This window comes from Melopsittacus undulatus, chromosome 6, assembly GCF_012275295.1.
Source record: "Melopsittacus undulatus isolate bMelUnd1 chromosome 6, bMelUnd1.mat.Z, whole genome shotgun sequence".
NCBI classification, from domain to species: domain Eukaryota; kingdom Metazoa; phylum Chordata; class Aves; order Psittaciformes; family Psittaculidae; genus Melopsittacus; species Melopsittacus undulatus.
Genome location: NC_047532.1, coordinates 15786220 through 15813554, shown reverse-complemented (window position 1 = coordinate 15813554; position 27335 = coordinate 15786220). Strand labels below are relative to the sequence as shown.

Genomic DNA, 27335 nt, shown 5'->3' with positions numbered 1-27335 from the left:
AATGGTCATTTTAGGAACGAATAATGTGCATGGAAGTCAGATGTCCAATTCTTGCCGTATGTAATTAAAGCGCACCATTTGTATCCAATGGGAAAAAATGGAACCACACAGAAATTGAGAGAAAAAACCCCAAACCATTAAAAAAGAAAAACAACCAAACTTCTTCTAAATTTATTTTCACGTTGGTCCAAAGTGATGCTAACTCCTTCCCCAACTCAGATTATGATACCAAGACATATCCTCCTTCACAGATTTCATTGACTAGCAGTATCTTTCTCCATCCCTAGCCAAACACATTCCATAATAAAATCAGATTCAGTTTCAATCTTAAAAAAATACACAAACCACATACACTTCAGGACCAATTCTTGGTATAACCTACCAGTTCTGGATAGGACATCACAAAATCAGTACTCTGTAATTTGTTTTTTACTTGTCTCTGATCCACAAAGTACTTTCTTCTGAGAGAGCATTGCTACTGGTGACAACACAACCTATTCACATTTTTGTGAATGGTCAATAATTAGGAAATATTTGAAAATTTAGACATTTCATGAATAAGTAGTTCAATCCATGAATTTGATGAAGCAGAGTATCACAGTTGTGCAGAACTTTCGTGTAGAGAAATCCTCCAATACCTCTAACATCAATGTTTTACTTTTTACACCACTTTTACACTTAAAGCTCACAGTAAGACCACTGCTTAGTGAAGAGAGATGGGTAGGCTTTCTCTGCAGCACTTTTTATTCCCTGTCTCAACCAACAAGATGTATCTAAAAAGGAAGGTGAGCCACAAATCTCAAAGATCTTATGTATTACGTGTTACCCAGAAACCCATCAGTAACTGTTGACCTGGTTCATTCACCTAGCTTATGGGTATCAGGTAGTTGGCAGACTCTTCCATGTGAGAACATTGCATGAATTTACTACATTATTTTCTGTAGTTGAGTTTGATTAGATATTCTATTAAAGACATTTTGAATTCAAGTTAAAATAAATTATAAAACAAGGTTTACTGAGCTGTTAGTCAACTTGCTACTAATATTTCTTGGTACTTCTTCCATTTCATTTTCATGTCTTCCAGATCATCACTTCTTTTGGGTTTTTTTCTTTACATTAACAGTATTCAGAAAGAATCTGAAAATCATTTCTGCTTTAACAAAGGAATGGCTGTTGGTTTCACAATGGAAAACTATGCAGACAATCCGCACAGTGTCAACATCCACACATCAATTACAAATATAGTTACTAATATTGCTACATTTAAGGTATATGTATATAAGGTGCCTGATTATAGTATTAACAAGCAGCTCTCCTATATATACTTTTTTTAAAGAGAATTCAGTCTATTTAACAATTCATTAACAAAGCTATTCCTTAGCTCATCCCTGCCATAACCTGCTCTATTCAGAAACATATGGGAAAAGACATTAAATAACCAGTGAAAACCATGGACTTCTGGTATTAGTGCTACACATTGCATACCCCTATTCATTATTCCACCTCCCTTGTTTAATCTATCATTAAGACTCAGTGACCCTACACTAAATTTAAAGCAGATCCTTCCTTCCTCCCATGCCTAAATTCACATACTTTTCTAGTTGGGGATGCCCTCAAGTATTAGCCACTCTACAGGGTTTCTCTAATCTCAGCTCTGAACTATGTTGTGCTATAGAAGCAAGAAATTGCTGGTTTACATCTTTAACTATGGAATCTTCCACCAAAAAAACCCTCCCTTATTTACTTAATAAGATAGAGAAAAATCCTACTTTTAGAACATATTTAACATGTACAAAAATTATGTATTTCCCTCTATATGATATAGAATGAAAGTTACAAAGATCATTTTAAAGCACTGCTTCCCTGCACTTGAGTTCAAAACACAATTTCATTGGAAACAGTTTTAAAGCTTTCAGAAGTTTATCATCACATCTTCTAAGAGCTAGATCCTTATCTGCATTCAAAGTCAATATGAAATAGGTTTCTAATAAATAAACAAAAAAAATCAAGAAAACAAGAAGATGACAAAAAAAGTCAGGTATTAGATTTCCTTCTGGTTTTTAAACATAGCAACTAAAAATACGTAAAACATACAAAGACCTCTATCTTTTTCATTTCCTTTTGTTGACACAGTTTGCACTTTAACAGTAGAGGCAGTACAGGTGAAAATATATTTGGAGTTTGCAGAATGAGGGACAAGCATAATTATCATTAACATCTGTACGTATTTGTCAACCATAGCCCTGTCTTCCTCTTCCGTGATAAGGTGAAAATTGATCTTCATCAGGATTTTCAAAAGTTTCCCTCACAGTAAGACTGTGAGTGAAAAAGAGATTAAATTCTGTTAACAAAATTAATCAGGCTAAGGTGCAATGCAAATACCGTTTTAATCTTTACCAAAAGCACAAATTTTTTTTGTTTCATGCATAACATTATTTGTAGCATATTTAAATATTTTCAACCATGCTTCCTCAAAAAAAGGACTTTTTATTCCCTGTGCCATCCAACAAAATGTATCTAAAAAGGAAGATGAGCCACAAAAATAAGAGCTGCAGCCTAAGAACCCCAATCTCCAATCTGCCTGGTTTTTACTTCTCTAAGTCTTTCCCCTAAGAAGTCAGCACTTGAACTAGTAGTAGGCATACATTAGTTGCATGTATTTGTAGGGTATAAAAAGATTATGGGGAAAGCAAACTAGTAAGTTTTAAGTTGTCAAAAAGTCACATTATTTGATGTGCAGGATACAAAGGGATATTTTCAACTCTTACTCTCTATTGGAAGTTATCAAATGACAGAAAAATATGAACAGTGAAAACACACTAAGCTAAGAGCAACAATGGAAAACCTGAAGTCTGAGTTCTATGCAGGTACAGACACAGGAAGATGAATGGAAAACACTACTAGAGAATGAGAAAACCCAGTAACTGCGAACTCTATAAAACTGGTACATGAAACAATCTGGGGACAAAAGCTACCTGGAAGCCTCTCCAATGAGGAAGTTTTATTTACAAGCATCAAACCTTTTATGGAGGAAAGTCCTGGTTTGCTGAACCTAACCTTTTTATCAAAGGCATACTGGTGTACCCCCCTGCCAATAGCTGTTTCACATGCTGGAACTGCATTTACAACAAAAAAACTGACCAAAAAAAAATAGTCTCAGAAGCTGTCTAAACAAGAGCATTCTTCTTAGGTGAAACCTCATGAGAAAAGTTCTCAACCTTAATTTTTTCAAGATTGGGGATGAGTCTTGTTCATTCTTATCCCCTACTGATTTCCAGGTTATTCAAATAAAACCGCTATTAGGAAACATGTTTTGATTAGGAAGATTACCTACAAACCTTTCGGGACCTGTGTGAGACATCAAAAATTACATACTGTCCTGGGTTCAGCAGTAGCAGTCATTTTTCTCCTTCTTAGTAGCTGGTGGGGTGCTGTGCTTTCAACTCTCAGCCTGAACCGATAACATAAGCATGCCATACCTCATTCTACAGCACCCAAGATTCCCAGTCTCCCATCCAAGTACTAGCTGGACAAGTAAAACAACTAAGGCCCTACTTCTGCAACTTCAGATGTTCCTCCTGAACTGGATGGGCTTCCAAAATTGGACCAGTTAAATTAAAAATACGAATAGCCCACAACACCAAAATCACAATTTTCTTTTAGAACTTCTGATTGTTAAAGGGAACTACATGACCTTGTTCTTCTAAGAGGAGTGAACAACTGAGTCCCTCTTGACGCAACAAGAATTTATTCGCTGCATCTTCAGTGGTGGCCACATTCAGTAGAGAATTGTCTAGCTTGAGTAACCACATGCTGCTCTAAAAACAAAGCTGTTTCATGAAGGCATGGGTCAATATTTCTTAAATACATAACTAAGAGCAATTTCATTAATGTTTGACCAAAACACTACTGGGAGTTACCTCTTCTGTAGATTCCTTTCATATGCTGCAGAACAACAGAAAATTCAATGAGAACTTCAGAAAAAGAGCTAATATGAAGCTATTCTGACCATTTTCACTATTCTACTGTGCAAACTTGTCATTTTACTGAAACAGAAAGATCTGAAGAAAGGTTAACTCAATTAAACATACATATTATTTCCTCTGTGTTTTTCAGTCTTAGCTCAAAATACAACTCTGTAACTATTAAACAGGCAGTGAATGCTATTCCATTTAATGAAAAAATTATTTAAGTTGCAGGTTATTAAAACCTCAGCTACTCATTTCCCCCAAAATACATCCAGTGCCGCACAGAATTAACAAAGTCCCTACCAGAACTACTTTTTCTCTAAAATAAAACTCGAAACTATGTATTACAAAACAATACTCACAGATAACAAATCTTAAGATCAGAAAAGATCTATTCAGCTCAAATTAACACATTTCTATAAATCAAAGCGAAATTTATCCTCACTTTCATTCCTGTTACAGAATTATCACCTCAATAGCCAATAAAAAGAAAGATCTAATGAGGTATTTCAGTATCTCCCAAAGAAATATTTTCGGCTCTGTTTTTCTTTTATGTGCTTGAAAGGAAAAGAGTAATGAATTGCTCCTGCGCAGTCTTGTTTATTATTCTGTTATAACAACAAGAGAGTTACACCGAGTCTTTGTTTTTCACATCCTGCAAGATTTTTTTTTCTCACTGCAACAATGGCAAAGGAAACCTCTGCCCAGAAAGGACAGTTATTTAATAGCAACCAAGATGATCTGCTTTGAGCAGTAAACTTTCTTGCTTCTACTAATGGGTGATGGGCTGAGATGAGAAAGACTTATTGGGTAGCTAAGAGATATCTGAGAGCTATGCAGTCTAAGATCCAGGAAATAGTCAAGTATCTCTTGGGAGTAATTTTCCATGACAGACAAGGATCTAGACTTCTACCAACACTCAGGCCATTAAGCTCCTGGACTACTTCTACCTATTGTGACAAACATCCATTACTGGAGACAAGCGAGCACCCTCTAACCCTAAAAGCATCCACATACATCACAAGGTCATGGACCTGAGACAAGGAAGACAAACCTGTAACAGTCCATCAAGAACAACACAGATTTGAAGAATTTAGGAGATTTTGATGGTCATTCACCTGCAGAGAAAATATGTCCTGGATCTAAAATTGTTTCAATTGTGAAAAAAAAAGTGAAACTATAATCACCTCTTTCATAACCAATGTGAGAACACTTACAAGAAAATTAATTAGAGGCATATCCAACAGACCAAGAATAGATATTACAGACAGGATATAAGGTCTGGAATACATTTAGCAGCACTTTTGTTGTTTCTGGAGCTTAGAGATCAGTCTTGAGCAAGCACAACCTGTAAGGTTTTGAAGATATCTTCTCAGGTCTCATTTGTCAGAAATGTTCTGAATCAGCTGGGCAAATAACCCTTGGGCACTCAAACAGGTGGACCAGAAGAGAATGGGCCCTTCTGAAAGACCAAATGCTTTCTAAGAGAGAAGTCAAGTCTCTGAACATCCATGTTAACGTGTGATTATCACCCTGACACTGGGGTAGTGAGGCTTCAGCATGCTATCAACAGCTGAAAAACATTCTATAAAGAGCTTGTGATTCTGCTTGGGTGAGTGAGCTGTCACTTACTACCAATCAACAGAAGGACAGAAAAACACATAGCAACCATCCCATCACATGGATGGGGTGACTGCTGACAATAAATCTGGTAAATGTATGTTGTAGCTTTGTGTTTCTGACATATTCAGAGTCAAAAATAGTTCTTGGCCATGAAATGAGCTGCAATGTACAGACAGGAATCAGGCCCAGACTGACCTCCTTAAGCAGTGAAACAACTCAAGTTCAGTAACATCAAAACTCTCTACATGAATATGAAAATAAAGGCATTCAGGCACCCTATTTTAAAGATAAGTATTTTCATCTTATATTCATTTTAGATATTTGGAATGATTTCTGTAAAATCCTCTTCCCCTGAAATAAGAGGCCATTATTAAAGCCCAATGGATCAGAAGATCTGGAAAAGGCTTGCCTGCAAATGTTTTATGAAAACAAATTCCCAAAAAACAGCAGGAAAAAAGGTTGCTGGGATGGCAGAAAGCCAACAGAAAGCCAAGAGCTGCAGGTAATGGTGTCACAGAGACAGGCATTTGAAAGCGTTAATTTTAGACCAGAAGAAATGCAATCTGTCACCAAAGCTATGGAGAAAATTAACAGATCAGACTGCAGGGGAAATAGGTAACTCCTTTCCAACATCTTCCAAAACTGTTTTGAAAGTAGAGATTAAGATTCCAGCTACAGAACACATATCCACCTATGGAGGCTTTGCCACTGATGATACCCTGAGAACTCTATCACGGTTTGCAACAAAGCAGGAAGTCATTCAAAATCATCTGCAGTCCATTCTGTTACATATTCTCAGCCTTGCTGCAGAATCTGAAAACATAGAATCAGTCTATACTTGAAGAAATATCCTCAGTTACTCACTGCAATTCAAAAGATAATTTGTGTAAGTGACAAAAAAGATCTTTTTTCTAGACTTTGGTATACAGGTAATGTTAGAAAAATGGGAAGGCTTCTGTTCATATCACAACCTCATCAAGAGCAATATTCCAGATCTGATCCTTGGAAACAGGTCACTAAAAGATTAGAATCTGTGATGGAGATTTTGAGGATACTCTAACGTCACATTACCTTAAAACAAACTTACAAATGCACATCAGACATTAGCCTTGGGAAAGGTGTAAATGTAACCCCTAAGAAAGCTCCAGCATCATGTAAATAAAGACATTGAACAGTAGAAATTACAACCTTATGCTTCTGTTTTTCAGTGTCTGTCTCTGAATCAGAAGATCTTAAGGCCTGTTTACTGTGCAGGGATAGAGAAAGATAGAAAAGCGTATTTCAGAATGAAAACTGTGTAGAAATACTTGCAAATTAAACGCCTCTTTTAACTTTCATCAGAGCTTTCCTTTTAAAAAAGAATCAATAAAGCTTCACGAGAATAAACTGCGTGTAGTTGTTCTTCCTGCATCAACATCAGTGCCAATTAAATTCTGAACTCTAAATCTTTATTGTGTCCTATTAGCTGCTAACCAGAATGAACACTGTGATTTTCTGAGATCCCAGGCTGAAACTTGCTGCAGCAGTGGTGAGAATATAATATGCTTGTTTTGACTTGTCTGCCGGGTAAACTTGACATTGAAGCTACATGGTGGAAAATAAATACATAATACCAAGATGTTAATTTTACAGAAACACTTAATGTTTGTGACCACAATTAACACTCAGGGGGGGAAAAGCCATTGACAGGTCTGCCTAGCTCCTGCTTTTGCACCACATCTCAGGCTCCCTTTCCATGCAGTGGCTCAGCTCCTGCAGAAGCCAGGCTGCTGCTGACCCCAGGGCCTGCCTTCAAAGCAGCACATGGGGAGGAAGAGGGGAGCAGGATGACAGGGAGTTAAATACAGCTATAAAATGACATTGACTCCCTGCTAGGATCCAAGACAGAAGTCTAAGGGCAAATGGCTGCTGAGAACAGCTCATCCTCTTCTCCTCCCTCTCCCACCCTCAAGCTCTGGGGACATGTCTACAAGGAGGGCAGCAGGACACAACTCCAAATGAACACCAACAACTTTGTGGGAGCTGCATCCTATTAGTGCAAGCAGACAGAGAGGCAGGATTTGCCCTATACTCCTGGTGCTACAAGGTCTTCATTGTTTCATAAAATAACTAGAAAAAAAGATATCTTCAGGTGCATTTTGGAAAGAGAGCTCATCTTGTTTTGCATAAACACTACTCCATCTCTCTTACTCCATTGCCTAAGGTCACAGAACTGCTGCAACACAGCTCCTCCAGAGCACCATGAACCTCATGATACAGTAGAGTATTTTCAGATTTATTCTACAACAGTAACACATACCCCTAAACTGGAAAATGAATTAAAAAAATTGTCCAACAAGTCATCATTTTAACAGTGGTGGAACATGGGTAGCAGGTTTACAGAAATTAGAAGTAAACAAGTGTTTATATATGATGGATAACAATTTCAAATGTAACACTACCTTTAAATTGCCAAGCAGTGAAAGAAGAGAGAACAAAACTGACTTTTTCTCCTTATTCCACCTGCATTAGCCATGATTCACAAATGGGAGAGCAAAAGAATTCAAGGAATTGAAAAAGAGCTTTAACGAGAAGTCCGAGATGCGTATTTTTGTCTATGAAACCAACCAAAGTCAAAGCAATCCTTTTGGCTGAACAAGAAAATCATCATGGAAAGAAATTCAGGAAATACCTTGAACATGCCACTTTTTCCTTTAGTCCATATTATTATAAGGGTAAAAATTTTTTGTTACATCATAACTGAGAGATACTCTGAAAGGTCCTCAAATCAAAGTCCTTACTTATACACTTGAATATGTGCCACTTCAGAAGGAAAACTCTGAGCTCATTACACTAAGACAATAGGAGCACTAACAGAAGAGCAGGCTTATGACATTTGTTTCATGTTCCACATTTGGCATTACGGTATTTAGCGTTACTTTACTACTTTACAACTGGTACGTCTGGTTTTAGTATAGCCTGTAGCTTCTACTTGCTTGCATAGTGAAGATGGGACTTTTGAGAGAGACCAAAGTTTTTTGTTTCCTAGTATTTATTTGCAATATATTAACTAATGCAGGTTACCTCAACCAAGGACAAGCCTTACTTGGCTTTCACTTCATCTATTTCATCTTCAGTTTATGTTAAAGTAGAACAAGCTGCCTTTAAAATAAGAACATTCACACAGCAGTTCACGTTGGTTTAACTAAAGCAGATTAGAGGTACATCTTTATTTTAGTACTACATACTGCTCTAGCACAGAGCTCTAAGACGTAAAAGTTCCAAGATGCACAGTTCTAAGATGTAAAATGCTACTAAAGTGATGTCCTATTCTGGAAGTTTCTCTCTTCACAACTCAAACATTCAGAAAGGTGGCACAGGACTTTTAAAATGGCCTGAGATTTCAAAGAACAAAATGACAATCTCAAAAAATGCCACCTAACTACTGACCAAACACAACCTGTTTCAAGGATATAAATGCCTATCAAACATTAATAATTAAGTAATAAATCCCTTTGAATCAATACATTGGGAACACTAATTCAAGATGATTAAAGCAGCCGATAATGTTAAGAATTAAAATGCAGAGCACGTAACATGTAAACATCAAACACAAAATATTATTAATTGTTATATACTTCTCAAGTATTTGCACTACACACATATTTCAAATGCAAATATTAATTTGGAGAGAAATGCCTACTGTATATGCACACACTGAAACAGTTTGCTCAGCTATACCACATCAATGGTTATTTGACAAGTTATAGCATCACAAGCTCCTCATTTACATGTTCAGCTATTCTGCCTGGTTTTTCCCTGAGATGTTAATAAAACAACTGTTTAACAGCTCCTCCTCTGAACCACAAGAATTCTCATAGTTATGCAAATTCAGTGTGTAGAATATATACCAACAAAAAGGCCCCAAAAATTGAAAAACACATCTTTTCTAAATTCAAAGTGTAAGTTTATTGAACTATGGAAGTTAACAATTTCCATCTGATACTCATATAATAGTATGACAAAATTTGTCTCTGTTCGAAAAGCTGATGTGCAAGCATTGTACTTGGTAACTCCCTCCACACAGGAACAGTTTTCAGGCATAATACTTAGCACTCCACATAGCAGAAAATAAGCATAAAGAGCACAATAATGGAAAAGTTTGTGATTTACAGTATGGATTTCTACATTATAAGGAGAAAAGAGTATTTAGAAGCTAAACCTGATAAGCCATACTGATTTTTTTTAAACAAGCAGCAATAAAGAAATTCATACAAAAATTTTCATTATAAACTCTAAGAGTCAGTAATCAGAAGATAAAAAGCAGGAATGAGAAAGCACTGAAAAAGAAAATGTGTATGTGGAATAACAAAATAAAATGAAGAGAAAAACAAATTCTTAAAAAGAAGGGAAAAAGAGACATGATTCACTAAACAAGCAAAATGACCTACAGGAGGAAACATACATGGGTGACCATCAGATTCTGCAAGTCAAAACTGAATGAACTTCACTCTGACCTATAAACCAACACAAGGCGAAAGACACAAAATGAGAACTGAAATTGGATTTGCAGTTCTCTTCCGGTATCAGTGTCTTGAGAAAACGGATGCTGCATGCTAAAATTATCTTCTATTTCAAACAGTTTGCATTTATGTTTCAGGAAAAAAAACATTTAACCACTGAGTCTTATTGCTCCTCATTTCCAACTGATCTTAAGAAAAAAACCTGAATGAATCTGGGGTATTCAAAAGGCTTGTCTTGCTGCTCATGTTGATTCTTTGCATGGCTACTCTGCAGTGAGCTCAAAACACGCAGGAGGTGCACATTTCACTTAATCTTTCACTTACTTGTTTCCATTCAAGAAGAATTTGACCACTTCTGTTTACAGAATTACTAAGAAATGACAGTGTTTCTGCTACAATGAGAAGGTTTCCTAATTGTGTAACATTTAAAAACACTGTTTTGCACCAAAGGACTGATGCAGATCCAGTCCTTGTATGATGGAGTTGCATTAGTGTTTCACTTCAAAAACACACTCCTGATCTTTACTCTCCCATGTGTCCAACTTCCTGTACTTCAGCTTGCATGACGGAGCAGTCTCAGAACATGCAAACCGAATACCATTAGGATCAAACTAAAACAGAAGATGCACAATTTTTAAGCTTCAACTGCTAAGAAACATTCAATCCACAGAACCAGACTAGGAGCTGTTGTCAGTAAAACACCAGAAACATAAATAGCACGGATGTTAGATCCTCACCAAGTGGTTTTCTACTCAGACTTTCTACTGCATGGTCCTGCATGCTAATGTAGACATAGCTGTGAACTACAACCTCATGTTTGGTTGGGAAGCTTTAAGAAGGAAAGTATCTCCATGGCAATTCAAGATTTATCTCAGCCTCTTAGTTCATCAGAAAGGAAGCTTTCACCCTGCCCAGACCTCACAAAATGCTCAAGAGACCTTCCGTATTCTTTATTGGCCTCATAAGTCCCAACCTTGAGATATTAACATGGACCTGTGTGATTTGACAGTTTACCTTTTGTACCAGGGAGAGAAGTTTAACTTTACTGTTTCATATGGCAAAAACGTATCCTCTTCCACTGTTCTGTTGCTGCTTTTTGTGAACATCAGAGCTTCTCTATTTTGCCTGTCTCAGTCCTGGCCTAGGCTGCCCGGTGGTCATAGTTCTAAGAAGCAGTCTAGTCTTTTTCCTTGCCAGCCCAATGTCAATACATAGAATAAAACAGAGCCAAGACCTTTTAAACAGAGTGGGTGAAAGACTCTGATAGGTGAAACTGTCAAAATACAAAACATTCCCCTGATCAATCTAAGCATTTTTAGACTCCCCAATTTTGAATTAGTCAGGAATAAGTCCTGTCTTGTTCTAAATGAAGAACTTCACATGCGTAAGTGCAAACAGGAGTTTATGCAAGACACAGATAGGAGATGTTGATCTGAAATTCATCTTATGGTTACAAAGAAACTAATAATGGGACACAAACATAGCTCACAATGTTTCTTAAGTAACAGTACCTGCTGCAGAGTTGCCAAGCTCAGTAAATAGTAGAATATCAACAAAAATTAGCAAAATATATTTGAGAACCATATCATACCTTTGTTTTTCTCCTGGAAAAAACTGAAAACATACCTGGGGTGCTGTATTTTGCCGTGATGCTGTGGAATGAAATGACTGAAATCATGTCAGTTCTTAAGAGCCATTGTTCCTTTCTCCATTTCTCTTTCCAAGGGTTGAAGTAAGTTATGTACAGCTATTCCATTGAGACCAGGCAGTCAGACTTCCTGCCATTTCATATGTACAGATTTTGAGCAAGAGTCTCTCTCTTCCTTATAGACTAATTGCAGAATAAAATAAAACATCCTTGTTTTTGTACTCCTCTTTCTTCTATTGCTTATCTGTTTCCAATGTTGTGAAGGTCTTGAGATACACTTTCAAATGTAACATCAGTTTCCAAGAGAGTCACTAGATATTAGATACACCAGCGAACAGCTACTAGACAGAAGCACCTTCCTGGGAAGTAAGAGTCGTAAGAGTGAAGACTTTCCAGTCAGCACCTATCCCAGTGCTCATTTTGTTATCTTTCACAAGGCCACATTATCAGTCCTTGCTATGGACGGCATTTTCTCAATACTGCCTGCTGTCCTACTTCCCAGTCTCTCTACTTTTTTTTACCTTTTTTAACATTGAAATCATGCTCCACTTAACAGTAGCCCCAACAATCATAATGTGATTTTGTTTCCAGCAGTCACATGTGTAGTTTTGGGGTAAGAAACCGGCTTTTTTCAGGTAACTCGTTGTCTAAAGAGAAGAACTTAAAGCCAGAAACCACTGAAGTCAACAGTTTCATCTGAACAACAATAATGGCAGTACTGGATATACGTGTTAGGTCTTGTGGGGGGTTTTGAATCATTGATTGTTTTTCTAGGGTGGACATCAAAACCATGTCTACTCAAAACCACCAAACTGAGCTCAAGAGGAACAGAAAAAATGATAGAGGCTATTTGTGAAACAGAAGAAAAGCCAGAGGTCACTGAACAGAAAGCTCCTCTTATTTCTCCTGCGTTGCTCAGTATTGGAAAAGTATAATATTCAACACAAAGCAAGTTCTGCAGAACTGGGAAGTAACCTTTGAAGTGAAGGTGGATGATCTGCTCCCTGAGATGACAAAAAAAGAGCACATTTTGTACAGGAAGACATCTGCTTACACTGTGCTTGTATCCTACCATGAACATTATCCTTAGGAGGTCCTTAGAGTGTTCAAGATCAACTGTTTGCTGATACCCTATGCAGGTAACCACAAACTTCATTCGGGTTGACAGGATAGTGTGGCAGTTGCTCCTCTTCTGGAGCATGTGGTTTTCTTTTTAAGTCTGCTTTGTTCCTATGCCTTTGTCTACCTATACGTGAAATAGTTTGCTTTTACCAAACCCAAAGGAAGCTTAACATGGAAAAACATCTCTACCCTGTTTTCACTCACTTCTACGTCCCCACAACAACAGATGCAGTCTCAAACAACTTCCTGTGCCATGCCTACTGTAATGTTTCTTTAGTTGGAAACTGGGTGGTTTGATTTGTACACACATTAAATATGGAGTTTTACACTACAAGCTTATATTTCTGCTGTCCACCATCATCCCCACATACCTACCAACATTATTGCTTTCAAAACAAGGTAAGAATAAGTTTACTTTGGTCTGCTAATCTAGGCAGAGAAAAATAAAGTAGATTCAAGGCTTGGTACAAACCCAAAAATTGTGATCAAACTATATAGTTAGTAAATTGTTTGTCTAAATCTTTCATGTATGATGAAAGATTATTATCATAATTCATTAGCAAATTACAGACTTTGTAATGCAGGCAGTCACAAATTTGGCTTTGTATCAATCATTTTAGACCAGCTGGGTAGAAATTAACACAACTCTGGGATACATAAAATGAAGTGCTCTTTCATTTTTAATTCACTGGAAACTTTGAAGGAAAGAAATGGAAGCTTGTCAAAAAAGAGTCACATCTCCCAGAGTTTTGTAAATCATGCCATTTCACTGTAGAGATACAGAGATACAAACACACATACATGGAGTGTATGTAATTAAATGCCCAGTAACTGCTCAATCAAAATAAATGTAATATTAAATGCCTATAAAAAAAAGCAATGCAGTTTCAAAATCCTTCTTTCATTGTTTCTGAGGCAGTCATATACATCAGTGGTCATCACAAGAATTAGTAAACCAACACAAAAGTGAAAAGCCCGGCTACTCACAAGATACAATATTGTCAAAACTCCTTTTTCAGTCTTCTGAAATGACCTTGTACAAAACCGCTTGTTTTGATTACATCTACTTCACCTAAGCTACAAGGCCATGTATAGTGACAGCTGCATTTGGGAGCAACTTAAATTCTATATTAGTGGCACCTAATCCAGAGACTGGTACAAGCAGCATGGAAAAGTCAGTGTCAAAATTAAACAATGAAGGCTTTTCTAGGAACAGATGCTTTTTGCCTGCAGCTGTAAAAACCTTAAAACAATCCTATACCCCACTGTCTGGTCACGCAACTATCACAAAGCAGGGCATAAATTTTGCCACTTATTGAAAATGTTTGCTGAGAGCTTCTATAACCCTTTTTATAAACAGTAACAGGGATTTCTTGAGGGTGATTATGAGGCTATTTTATCCTTTAAATGAGTGCAAGGCTCTTCAATTTATGCCCCCGATTCTTCATGCAAAAACAAAAGAATAACTTTTCAAGTCCATGTTTTGACACAGATATAGGAACATAACTGAAAAATCGTCAGAAACAGGCTGATTAAAGAGACAGCTCACTGTTTCACTGAGATGTTAAGTACCAGACAGAGACAAACATTATTAATTCACATTTGAAACAGCAACTGAGTGTTTTCTTTGCATAGCAATTACAAAGCCATGTCGTGCAGCACTATCATTACACTGCTGCTAAGATACTGTTGACCATTTCAGTGGCATATCTCCACAACTATGTTAAATATCCTCATTACCTCAACTACCAAAAAAATGTGTTTTCTGTGAAATGAAGGCACTAAGAAACTTTAAACTGAAATATAAATTTGTAGGGGAAAAAAGTCTATAATTTAATAAGTAAAAGTAAAAATCACCAGTTCCCAATTAAGTGAGCAATTTACAATGTCAAGAATCTAGTTGTCCTCCATATGAACTGATGGGGGTTTTAGATTAGCTTCTGTTGTGTATTTAAAAGTGATAGCACCAACATGATTTACATAAGTACAATATTTTCAAGCATTTTCTCACCAAGCAAGCACTCTAAAATTGTGAAGTGTTTCCTTTCTTACTCAAGTTTAAAAAAAAAAGCAAACAACTTTTCCAGAACAACAGTTCATTAGCACCTCACTATTTATAAGTATAATTGGGTTGTTTGATGAGAAAACATGAGAGAACACTGTGCCTACTATAATTTGCACAAATACAAATTTCATTGTTTGAAAACAAATCAGCAATTCAACGATTGTTGGTTTTTTTAATATAAGTGTATATCATGCAATAATAGAAGCGATCATATTATAGTTAACACAGGATAGAAAGGTTAAACCGTCCTGTCATACACTTTAATTTACAAGCTGTAAATTAATTTTTTTTAATTGCAAAAAATGCTAACTTTAGCTTTTCATTTACCATTATACAAATAGCAGTGCTGTGCTACTTAGCTACAGAATACTGCTTTCCACTTTAAACAGCACAGGAACTAAGGACATAGCTGTTTAATATGTTCATAAAGCTGCTTAGGTTTTCTTGTCATTTCATGCTAACACCTTTTTAATAGCTAGCATTATGGTAGAAGCCTTGCATAAAAATTCTCCAGCCCGAATGTAAAACATAGCAAATATTCAAAATCAGAATAGCAAGCAATGGTTTTAATTGCAGTTTTTAAAAATTCAGGGTTTTAAATTAGGTCTTGATCCCCAAAATCCTTAGCATCCTTAAATTACATGAGCAAAGCCATTCAATTCAACATGATTACTTCTAAAATAAGGACAACTCACATGACTGAGCATTTACGGAGCCGAACCTATAACCAAAATTATAACAATGATTCCTCATTACTTTCAAATTCAACTAAATTACTCCTTATCCTTTGAGAGTTTCTCTCAAATCCATCTACACTTATGGATGGAGTGTAATAGAGACAGAGAATAAGAGCAAAGAAGAAGGGAGATATAAACATACACAGCAAAGTACAAGCGCTGACAAATCGAAAGCTAACAGATGTGTGACTTCTAATTAGTTATAATAATCAGCGCTTCGACGCTATTGGAACATGCCTTGCCTTCCCTTGGAAATCAAACAGCTTCCTTTGGAGTTTTAAACTCTCTAGGTGCTTCTAAATTTATTCAAGAGAAAACCTTGCTTTCAGCAAATTTTAGATATCTACAGTGATAACTTTATGAAAGGAAAATATTAAATTATAATTATCCTAAACAGACACAGTCTTGTGAAACTAACCCTACATTCATATGAAAATACAAAGCATTGACTATAATGAATTTGATTCATCCTTGGACACAAAGCTTTACCACAGTAAACTCAGTCAACTGTTGCTCTTGCTTTTATATTCATAGTACTTAAATAGCGCACTTTAAAACAAAAAAAACTCCAATTGGCTTTTCATACATCCACCCTCCCCAAAAATAACGCACTTGAAAAACCCAAATGATATGAAAAGGCTTCAAGGCCTCTTTTCTCCTTTTCACAGCACTTTTTTTTTATTTCTGTTTGCAGTAATCTGCCTTTCACTTTCTCATTGCTACAGAACAAACGAGGAGGCTCAGCACTTTGAAAAGGGGGCTCAATGTGTAATGGGTCCACTAGAATTAATTTAGTTGCACCAAATCCATTGAGCAGTGAGGTTTTTTTCTCTTCTCAAATCATTTTGAGTCGGATGCAGCCCCCAGCCTTTGTAATTCTAGTAAAGCACTTAAAGTGCACAGTAGGTGTTCATCAGGACCATCTGGTCAAAAGCAAAACAAGCTGCTGATTTTGCCTTTGAATAGAATGAAGCAAGTGTGAATTAGTCTCTTCAATTAGCACTATTACAACCTGTCAAGTGCATATTGTAAAACAGGATTATTACAGTATTGGTCACCAGTGCAATTATTTACTCTCTGCCTTTTCTTGCATATAAAAATGTCTATGTTTACTAGTTTTTGATAACTGAAGATGGTTCCTTTAATGATATGCACGTCCAAACCCACCAAAACCAAATTACAGGTTATGAAACATATTCTGTGAGGAATATATTAAGCTTCATAATTAATAGAGAAGTAGACGAGTGCCCTTCCTTTATCTCTTAGTGCTGCTTCTGTTGCATAAAGAGAAAAAGAATAATAGTTATATGCCTTCATGGGTAGGATCTCCTCGAAACTGTGTGATTCTGTGATTCTGTGAAACAGATCTCGACAGTCAGATATTAAGATATTTCAAGCGCCTAATAAAGCTATCACTTTTGAACAGGTACATAAAAGGTATTTTCTCTTTATTTCCCAAGGAACTCCTTTTCATATAATTCCTAACACATGACCATTTACAAAAAGTTTATCAAGGATTGCTTTCAGCAAATACATTTTAGATTAGTGATGTGCTGTTTTTCTTTAGAAGAAAGGCACAAAAATAAACGAATCAAAAAGTCAATTTAGCTTCATAAAAATAGATTTTTCTCTTGTTTAAAAAGTCAAAACCTAGCTTGCTACCTGGTACTCATTTACCACTGTAGAACACTGAGGCTATCGCAGTGATAGACGTTTAAATTATGTATACTGCTGTTATGACTCCCTATAATTTAATATCATTTTTACACTACAGATTTCTTTTAAAAGCAAACAAAATGTTCAAATTTCACCAAAAAAATTATGTCTGAAGTACAATCAGTATAGCAGCAACACGGTTTAATAGCTCCTCTGGTACTAAGGGAATAATTGAACAATAGTATAGAATGTTTGTGCAGCTCCTATCAAAATACTGAAAAGTGTTAGTTACTGGGTTTTATTAGCATAAAAATAGTTTTCAACAATTGTAAATCAAATTTAAAAAACCTCAAAACATAACACACCTGTGAAACCGTTCACGTATGTACCACGTTTGGATACACCTATTCGCATTTCTGGCAAACATTTTATTCAAGCTACTTAGCTACAACATTAAAAAAAAACATTATTTAGATATACATTTTGTGTCCCCATGCCAGTGACAGACCTTTACTGTGGATGATCTCACTCAGCAACAACTGGCTTGAAGATATTTTGTACAGATACCAAAAATCAGATCTGAAAAAGGTACAAGACCTTCAGATGAATTATTTTTGTGCATGCTAAAGGTAATTGATCTACTTACTTATATTTATCTATTATGTTTATTTAGGCTTTTTAAATAAGGTGTCTGTCTGCATGTTTATAAACGGTGGGTTCATAGCTTGTTTCACATTCACCTATTTATCAAAAAAGTTTCTAGAAATTCAACACAAAGGACTTCAGACTGTCAAAAGGGTCTGTCAACACAGAACTTATAGTTTATCTCAGCCCAGGCAGTTGTATGCACAAATAGTTCCTCCTCCTGCCTGGAGTGCTATTGGATACACTGCTTTTCATATTCCACCTTAGCCAGTAAATCTATAGGGAACAAAGAACAAATATATTACCTAGCACAGGTGACAGGGATGCTAAGCAGCTACCCTCTGATTAGGTTATTGGCTAAAGGAACGGAATAAAGAACAGAGGCAGTATGCAGAGGCAACCACTATTTAGGGACCCATCTCCTTTCATTGTTTGCACAGATTTTATGTTTTACTAGGAATTATAATGCCCAGTACACGCTTTGCCTAACATTTTCAACTGGAATCTCCAGCAGTTACAACACAAAATTACCAATCTGGAAGAGACCTGAGGTTTCTGCATATTTAATTTAACCCGTCCACTCTTTAGCAGCCACAGCTCATGTACATGGGATACACTTCTGTAATCCTACACACAGCAATCACAAAAAGGCTTCTAAGTCTATACCAAGAGTAAAACAGACAAATGCAAACTCCTTGTTTTTAAAAGAGTTACTCAGTTTCGGGTTGTTTTTTTTTCCTATGTCACTGACTAAAACAAAAAGTGTGGAGCACACTATTGTGACAAGAACTCAAAAATCAAAGTTTTTTACAAATCAGTTTGTCTGCTCCAGGATAAGAACACAAACTTGCTTTCACAAAACATTTAAATATTCTCCCCCCCCAAAAAAGGGCTGTTCTTCATTTCCATCAAACACGATAACTACAACTTGTGAAAATTAAAGTAGCCGAAACACTTGTTTCTAAATGAGAACAAGTTAGCAAGAACAGACAGAAAACAAATTACGTTGAAGGTGGAAATGCCTGGTAATAACTTAGCATGTAGCTTCTCAAATCAAATCTTAAAAATTCTCTCACTGCAATTATGTCTAGCCTCTACAAATTACGTTAGCAGAATAAAAAGCAAGCATTCAGACAGAAAACTCCTTTTAGTCTTGTGAGTATTAAGAGTTCAATTTTTTACAATTGTCCTTCTTTAACTGTATGTTACACTAAAAATGTACTTATTTACAGTCTCCAAACTAGCACCAAACCTACTGATTTCCACTTTAAAATGCAGATCAGGGATAAAAGTAACCGTGATATTTCCCCGAACAGTATCTGCCCAGATTTAATTCTGTAATTTTACAAGAACAAACAGATGTCAGAAACCTGTGACACAGATTAATTTGCAATTTAGACCCACGCTATCTTTAACTTTCGCAGATAACAACTCCCCTGCCCAACCCACAGAAAAAATACAATATCCAGAATTTTATTTGTCTAATTTTTTATTTCATTTCTAAAGATCCCCCATAGGCTCATAATCCTCCACCAATATTACTGAATGTAACATATCTTTTAAGCTGAGAAATTAAATAAATATGTAAACAGTTGAAGATATAGATAAAGCATGTAAAAAAAAAAAAAGGCAAAAAGGCTGCATTTTCAATTGCTATCAACTATCCAACTACTGAATTAATACGCAAGAAACTGTGGAAGCAGACAAGAGCACTACAGCTTCAGGCTTCTCTCAAAGCATTTTCCGTCAGATTCCTTCCCCATTAAACAGTAAGATTTCTTTGGAATAACAACTCATCCAAATATCATTTACTATTAAACATGCATTTTAAACACTAAAAAAAAGACAACACAGAACTGAAGCAGCAGTAGTTTAGGAAAGCACAACTGAGAGCTGCGGATATTGCATTTAATCTACTGCAAAATATTTATGTCAGTTTTGAAAGGATATTGGGGTTGGGGTTTTTGGTTGTGTCGTGGGGGGGGGGCTTTTTTTCAGACATTCCTTGAATTTTCCTTTTATTCCTTAAAATTCACAGTGTTAATAATAACAACAAATTAAACAACCAGCCCTGAAGAGACAGTTGCACCCAACTGTGGCAAGCAGTCGAACACTTACAGAATTTTAAGTATTTCTTTTAATAATTGATGCAGTCATTTTGAATCTTTCTGCATAGGATATAACGTGTGAGTAGATTGCATTAACACTGCTTAAACATTTCAACTTGTCAGTATGGCCAAGTCGATTTCTGAAATATTTGCAGTATTTTCCCATCGAAACAGTAATAAAGGTAGAATAAATATATGCCACTGCTTTATAATCACTGAACATTAATGAATATTTTATGTCTTTTTAAATCTCCCTGTTTAATTTAAAAGGGTGAAATTAAGTCTCCTCCCTGCAATATGCCAATTATCTGTAAATCAAACAATAACTTGGCCATTATACTCCTTTTTGTTAATATACCAGAAGCTAATTTGAAAACACTGAGCTGCATTTTTAGGTAATAATTGAATAGTCCTTCCTGCCCTCTTGTGGTTGGCAAATGCAACTCCCAGAGAGCTTTTCCACGATGACAAAAATGTACCAGAAGGAAAGTAAACTTAATTTGTTAAAGTGTGAACAAGAGAGGGAAGGGGAAAAAAAAAATCAAACCATCTAACAGTCCCTGGAGAGGAGACAGACAAGGGACAGAAGAGAAGGAAAGATTCCTTCAAATCACACAGACTAACCAGATTCATCAGTCATTTGTTACAATGCTCGCTCTATGCTAAAAGGAAAGAAAATAATAAATTAAAAAGCCATTAGGGACTTAACATCCAAAACAGTGCTTGTTTTCTATAATTAGACAAATGTTCGCCAACCCTTTTACCTCAGCCAAATCCCCAGTGGTTTCCATAAGACTTTGCACAGACAGACATATTCACCTGCTCAGCATCAGCTGCACAAGAAGGTCCAGAATTCTTTTCATTTTAGCCTCTGACATGGTCTTCGTAATTTTATAGTATTAGATGTAATACTTAGATAGAAGACGTAAAGGCAAAGAAAGGTTTGATGCTCATGCTGGTTATGGGGTTTACTATTTTGGTTGCTTAATGAAGAAAATCATAACTGACTTTTACATTACATCAACTTTATATGGTAACACATTGACTATAGTCTGCCATTGTCAACAAGAAAGAAAACTTCACTGCATGTTGAAGCAGCCTAGATTCCCATGCTTCGTCACAGCTTTCTGGTTCCTCTAAGCTGGGGAAGACTCATGAGCAAAGTAGTAATTGATATAGCATACGTAAAAATTAAACACACAATACCTGTGTTTTCTTTTAGAATCTCACTGCTTTAAAATTAAAAACAGATATTCTGATAATTTATTGCCATAAATATTCAACTTGTTATTAATTGTAAAGAGTCAGTGCTCAGCCCCTCAAAAAACAAACTGATGCAAGAAGGTTTGTTTGTACTTAAAAACAAAGCAAAATAAAACAGAACTTACTATAGCGGGTTTAAAAAGGTAAGCACAAAACAGACCTTTATGCAGGGGAAAGATCAGAATTTAGATCTTAAGAACAGTAAGATTCACAATGAAAACAATGATGGTTTTTCACTGTTGTGTGAGATACTGTTCCTCTAACTAATATTATGGAACTTGAAATAATTCTGTCTACAACACCAGCATGTGGCATGAAAACCTTCAATAAATCTGTTCAACCCTAAAAGACCAGACCAACAGCAAGCATACATTTAATTTGAAAAGCAAACATTTAATCTTAATATTTTGTAATGTGAATTCTGAAGATTCACATTTATAGATTGTTTGTCATGTTTCCAGAAGTTAGTAGGCTATATAGAAAATAACATCCAAAACATCTGTCATTAGACATACCATGGAGCACGAGGTAACAACCTTTGGCTTTAGAAAGCAGTTTTTAAGATATGCCAGACTGCTTGTTCTAAATTCAGAGCCCAGAGTCATATTGGAGATATTTGTGCCTACAGGACTTAATTCTGATGAAGTTCTCTACAATATCACCCCTTGCTGGCCATTCTACAGAACGGCAGTGACGTCCATTATCCACAAAACCATTTGGCTAGTAAAAATTACAGCATTACAATAGCAACCAGTAACGGCAGAGGTGCCTACAAAATGGAGCTGGTTAAAAGAAGGGAAGACAGAGGGAAGCTTCAAAGGGCTTAAAGATAAAATGTGATTTGAATAATTGTTTTCCTCATTATTTTAGAGTAATTCAATAACACTGATTGCATATATTGCTACTACCAAACAAAAAGAAACATCTTTTCTGTATAAATTAATAGTAAACTATTTTTTTAGGCCAAGTTCTTTAATGAAATTACAGCAATCTTGATGATCCTACTGATTAAACTAAAAAAAGAGTCTAATAAAATGAAGGAATATCCATCAAGACTATGTAAACTCTCTTTAACAGAGCTGGCATTAGCTATAATGAGCTACATTTATTCTTCAGCTGTGAAACAGCACTCACCTCCTGAATGGTACTGCTTCCTGAGAAGTTGAGGTTGTACTCCCGCTGGACTTCTCTATGGGTGACAATCAGCATGAAGTTTTGATTTAATGACTCCTGCAGGGCCCTGAAATGGTTGAAAGAAAAACAAGAAAATCAGGGATAAGCATGTTATAGCTTGTTTTACAGTTGGATGCAAAAACCCCAGGGTACCCTAAACTCTACATGGACAAGTCCAGGCACAACATTATCATCTCTCTTTTCACTCTTAAATGCAAGGAAGCATGCTGAGAATGACCAAAGGCCATTCCTGAACTCCTTCCTTAATAAGGTGACAGCAGCCTTTAAAGCTCTTCTAATGTTAAGTATTCTCAAAATTGAGAGAGTCACATTATCTTCACAAACATCGGGTATATTTAGCACTCATAAAGCCATTAACATCAGACTTGTAAGCATATTGATGACCAGACAAAATATCAAGCTACGATGCACATTAAAAACTGATGGTAAGTAGAACAAGGCAAAGCATGCTCTTGCTTCTCTAGGTTACCTGAAGCATAAACCAAACGGACATTCTTCCGCTTAGTTTCATTCGAAGCACATAAACCCAGCTAATTAGAACTGGGGAACTAACCACAGCAAAATTTCTCATGTGGGTATTGAGCACTTAGAAAAGTTAGTTCTGCCCAAGCTGTTTTAAATGTGCATTAAAACTTCTTTAATCATATGAATTATGACAATCTGAAAATATAGATTAAGCAGGCCAACTATATGTTCATGTTGTCACAAACTTGGGTTCTTATTTGTATTTTTCCCTGGTAACAAAACATCTGGATGTTAAAAAGGCCTCCTGTTTGCTTCATTAGGTACAAAATTATGCAGCTATCTACTTTTCAAAATAGAAGGCAGGACTTCTGTTACAGGCACGGCAATTACAGCCCAGTACAGTCTCACATAGGCTACAAAACTGCAGCAATGCTGTAACATAAGCTTAGATTTCTAAACAATATTTAAAGCAGACCTGACCTGTTTGATGGCATATGGAATTAAATTGGGCTTACTCAATCCTGGTTTTTCTTATTACATACTCTTAAAAGAATGACAGAATGACAGACTAGGGGCTTTTTCCTGCACATCATCACTATTCCATGATACTTCAATATGCCATTCCTCTTAATAATAAAGGACAAATTCTGTATGTAGATAAGCATGAGCACAGATACAAGACAAGAAAGACTACTAGTTTGGGACCTGATTTGTTAGTTTTAACTTCTACTGCAATTACTGATGTGCACTTTTGCTGCTCAGATGGTAAGAAACCCATGCAATATTCACTGGATGCTTTAGCAAGAGATGCATGATTTGCTTTAACATCTCAAGAAAAATTACCTTAGAAAAATGTCTTCACTCAGCAACTTAATTTGGATTCTGTGACATCTTAAACATAATAATCACATACTACAAAGCGAAGTTATGTAGTGCTATTTCTCATCTTTTATGGTTTTGTGGTATGGAAGATAAATATAACTCATTGTCAGTGCCAAGTTTGATCAAGTATATGAGAGACACTCCACATGTAACTGATGTCATCTCTGCTGAACATGAAGTTTGCTGCACTTGGCACAAAATCTTGTAAGAAAAGTTCTAAAGAATACTTAATAGTCCTTCAAAAGTGAGGGGGAAGTTGTACGCCTGTTTTTAAAGGTAATTCTAATTCGATTATTAACAATAGGTTTTGCATCACCACAGCTATATTTTCTTTTGGCAAACGTTCAGTAGCAATATCCTGCTGTGCTTTTTCAGATTCTGATATTTTATTTGTTTTCATCAAATACTGGAGGCAAATCACATATTAATTGCTCTGAAAACATTAATTACAGCATATGCGAATGGCTCTGGATTCCATACAGAACCACGCAAGGCTTTCATAACTATTTTTGACTCTTATCCGAATATCTGTAGATGCTAACTGATAACGATTCACATTTTCATTCTGTAATTGATGCAAACACAGAATGAAACAGGCTAGTTCAATCAAACCCTCCATCTCTCAACATATGTGTGATACACACACTTCAGCACTATTCAAAATACGGCATGCTGATAAAAAGCATCTGTCCATAGGAAAGGTTTTCCACTTCTCTATTTCATCTGGATGTGATAGCAGAGAGTATTTAGAAAAGGGAAAAATATATTCTTCAAACACAGTTAATTTAAATGAAGTGCTTAAAATTAAAAGCCTCAATTTTTGAAGTTACTAGCAGTTTTGACACCTCTACTTTTTGGATTTCTAAACAACACAAGCTGAATGCTGTTAACAAGCAAATTCTCAGTACAGATTCGTAGATGATATAGTCAAAGAAGAGGCTGAAAATTAAGCTGTCTGAAAAAAACAAATGAAAAAACCTTGAGGATAAGTTTGGTTTTGAAGCGTTAGCAATTAAAGTGCATGGTTAATTATTCACTTTCTCTTCAGAAAAAAAATAATATAATGATAAATATTACTTATGCTTACACAGAAACGCAGGGGTCAACTGATCCAATTCTTTGGGCTCCCACATCAGAATTTCATATGGCCTGACAGCCACAAGACCTGTCCTATATATACTGGGAGAAGGAATTGAGGGTGCTTCTGATGAGCCATTTGTGCCAATGACTTCCTGTGTGTACAAACACTCCTCTGAGGGACTGGGTCGATTGGAGCACCCAGCTGGACAACCGGTAATGTCAGTCTCCTTCCAGATTAAATTCTTCCAGCAACTACAGGTATAGATTACCCCAAATTATTTGTGCCAGGAGATCTCTGCTTCCAAAACATACTAAAACTTTATTTTCAGCCATTAAGGCTATCCACAAATGTACAAAATAAGAGTATTAAGCAGTTTCATTTTCTTGCAAATGCTATCAGCTGACTATAGCCTTCCAAATGAAACATCCTCATGAAAGGAAAGGGGAATAAGGGCAAAACCCCAGGTCCCATTAAAGTCAAGACAGATTTCTGCCTCTCCCCCGCTATTAGTTCTAACAAAATGTAATTTATCTGAGAATTAATTAGTGGGAAAACTAAATTCAAGAAACAGACCACTCTTATCAGCACCATTTCTACACTCCTGCAAACCCTACCTTTAAAAAGCATTTGCTGACAGATTACATATTGCCATTACATTTTTTTCCCCTCAGCTGAATGATTATACTTCCACTATGCAGCACAGGAGACAAGGAAACTCAATGGTATTTTGGGGCACTAATCTACCATTAGAGGAACTCTGCCTACACCCAAAAAAAGAAGTCCAAAAACAGACAACAGAAAATAGACCCAAACAGAGTCATCAATCTGACCAGTTCTAGCACTAGAGGCTTGGACCAGTTTAGGATTTTGTATGTATTGTCTACATAGAGCTATTATCAGCATTATCACAATGCACAGAAACCTCAGTGTGGGACCAGGATTCAGCTGGGGTTAAAACTCTACACTATACAAAAATGTTCCTTCCCGAGACCTGAATTTCAAGCAAGGGAAGTTGCAAGCATTTTTTTTTCCTTTTTCACTAAACTCAAAATATCAGAACTCAATTACGAGTCTGGAAAGAATTTATTCACTCCATCAGAATTCAGTATAATTTGTGAACCACAAGTCTAACAAACTAAGAATAGAAACAACATTTAGTCAAAAAACGTCTAACTGCAAATAATGCTAATCTTAAGAGACAGCAACTGATCAATCAGTATGAAGCAGGATAGTATTAGCATTGATATTTATTGTATTTTAAGCTTCTATATATCTATATTTTAAGCTATTTATTATATTTTAAGCTTTTACCACTTTTCTATTTTTCTGTAACACAATCTATAAAATAGACTGGTTGTACCTATTGTTAAGTGACTGCCTTAAAGCTCTGATTTTTTTTACGTAATGCTTTGCTTTTTAATAGCATTTTTCTTTGAAATTTTAGTAATATTTCAAGCTTTGAAACTGAAAGTATATCCTTAATCAATGATCAAATGCTCCTTTCCATTTCAGTTCTGTATGCTTTTAAGGAACACATTCAGCATTTCCCACTAGGCAGTATCTTTCTCACTTACATGGAGATTTCTCCCAGAATCTCTGAATTTTACATAAACAGGTATGACACAAGGTAATTAACATTTCCATTTTAAACTTACAGATTTATACAAGCTCATGTCAACAGAAGTCCAAATTTACTGTAATTACAGATTATTTACATTAAAACAAAATAAGAAATCAGTATGTAAATGTAATGTTTGTTGTAGCTAATGCAGCAGGAGGTGGTAGATTAGGTTCAAACAGCAATCAGTTAGCAAATCTGGCTAACATGTAAATGAGCAGAAGCCCTTTTGTTTACATTCTATTGCATTTTAAACTTCAGGATTTTTAAACTGTCTCATGAGCAGATGTGAAAATAAAACATTAATCTTACCATTCTTATTGAAGCTTTCAAAGTAACTAAAGCAAGGCACTGCTCCTGTCCAGCTAAACAGACAATACTAATAATTGGAGTTGCAGGTTACATCGTTCTTAATTAACACTCTGCTACAGTTGATAACATACAACAAGACACCATGCCACAATCACCACTGCTCCACAACAATCTAAAACACAGGCACTCAGCAACATAGACCCATTACTTGGAAGATGGGGGTTGTGAGGTTCTTTTCCTATCCACACAGATAACACTTCTTAAATGAGTTACAATTGCTTAGCAAAAATACATTATTTGCAATAACCTCTAAGTAACGCGACTGGTCAAATTGCTTTTAACTGGTTTGAACTTTCCAATGATTCATCAGGTATAGTAAAGTATCTAAGATTTTCAGCTATTCACAAAAAAGTATAAATATAAAATACATTATAGTTAGTAAAATT

At 35.9% G+C, this 27335-nt stretch overlaps 1 protein-coding gene across 1 annotated transcript in view; it reads right to left on the bottom strand.

The window, feature by feature from the left end:
• The window catches only part of FAF1 (Fas associated factor 1), a 174106-nt gene that overhangs the window by 96137 nt on the left and 50634 nt on the right, over positions 1–27335 (bottom strand). The window contains exon 7 of the mRNA XM_005151116.3: positions 22472–22577. Coding sequence (XP_005151173.2) covers positions 22472–22577 — 106 coding nt within the window. The remainder of the gene's footprint in view (positions 1–22471; positions 22578–27335) is intronic.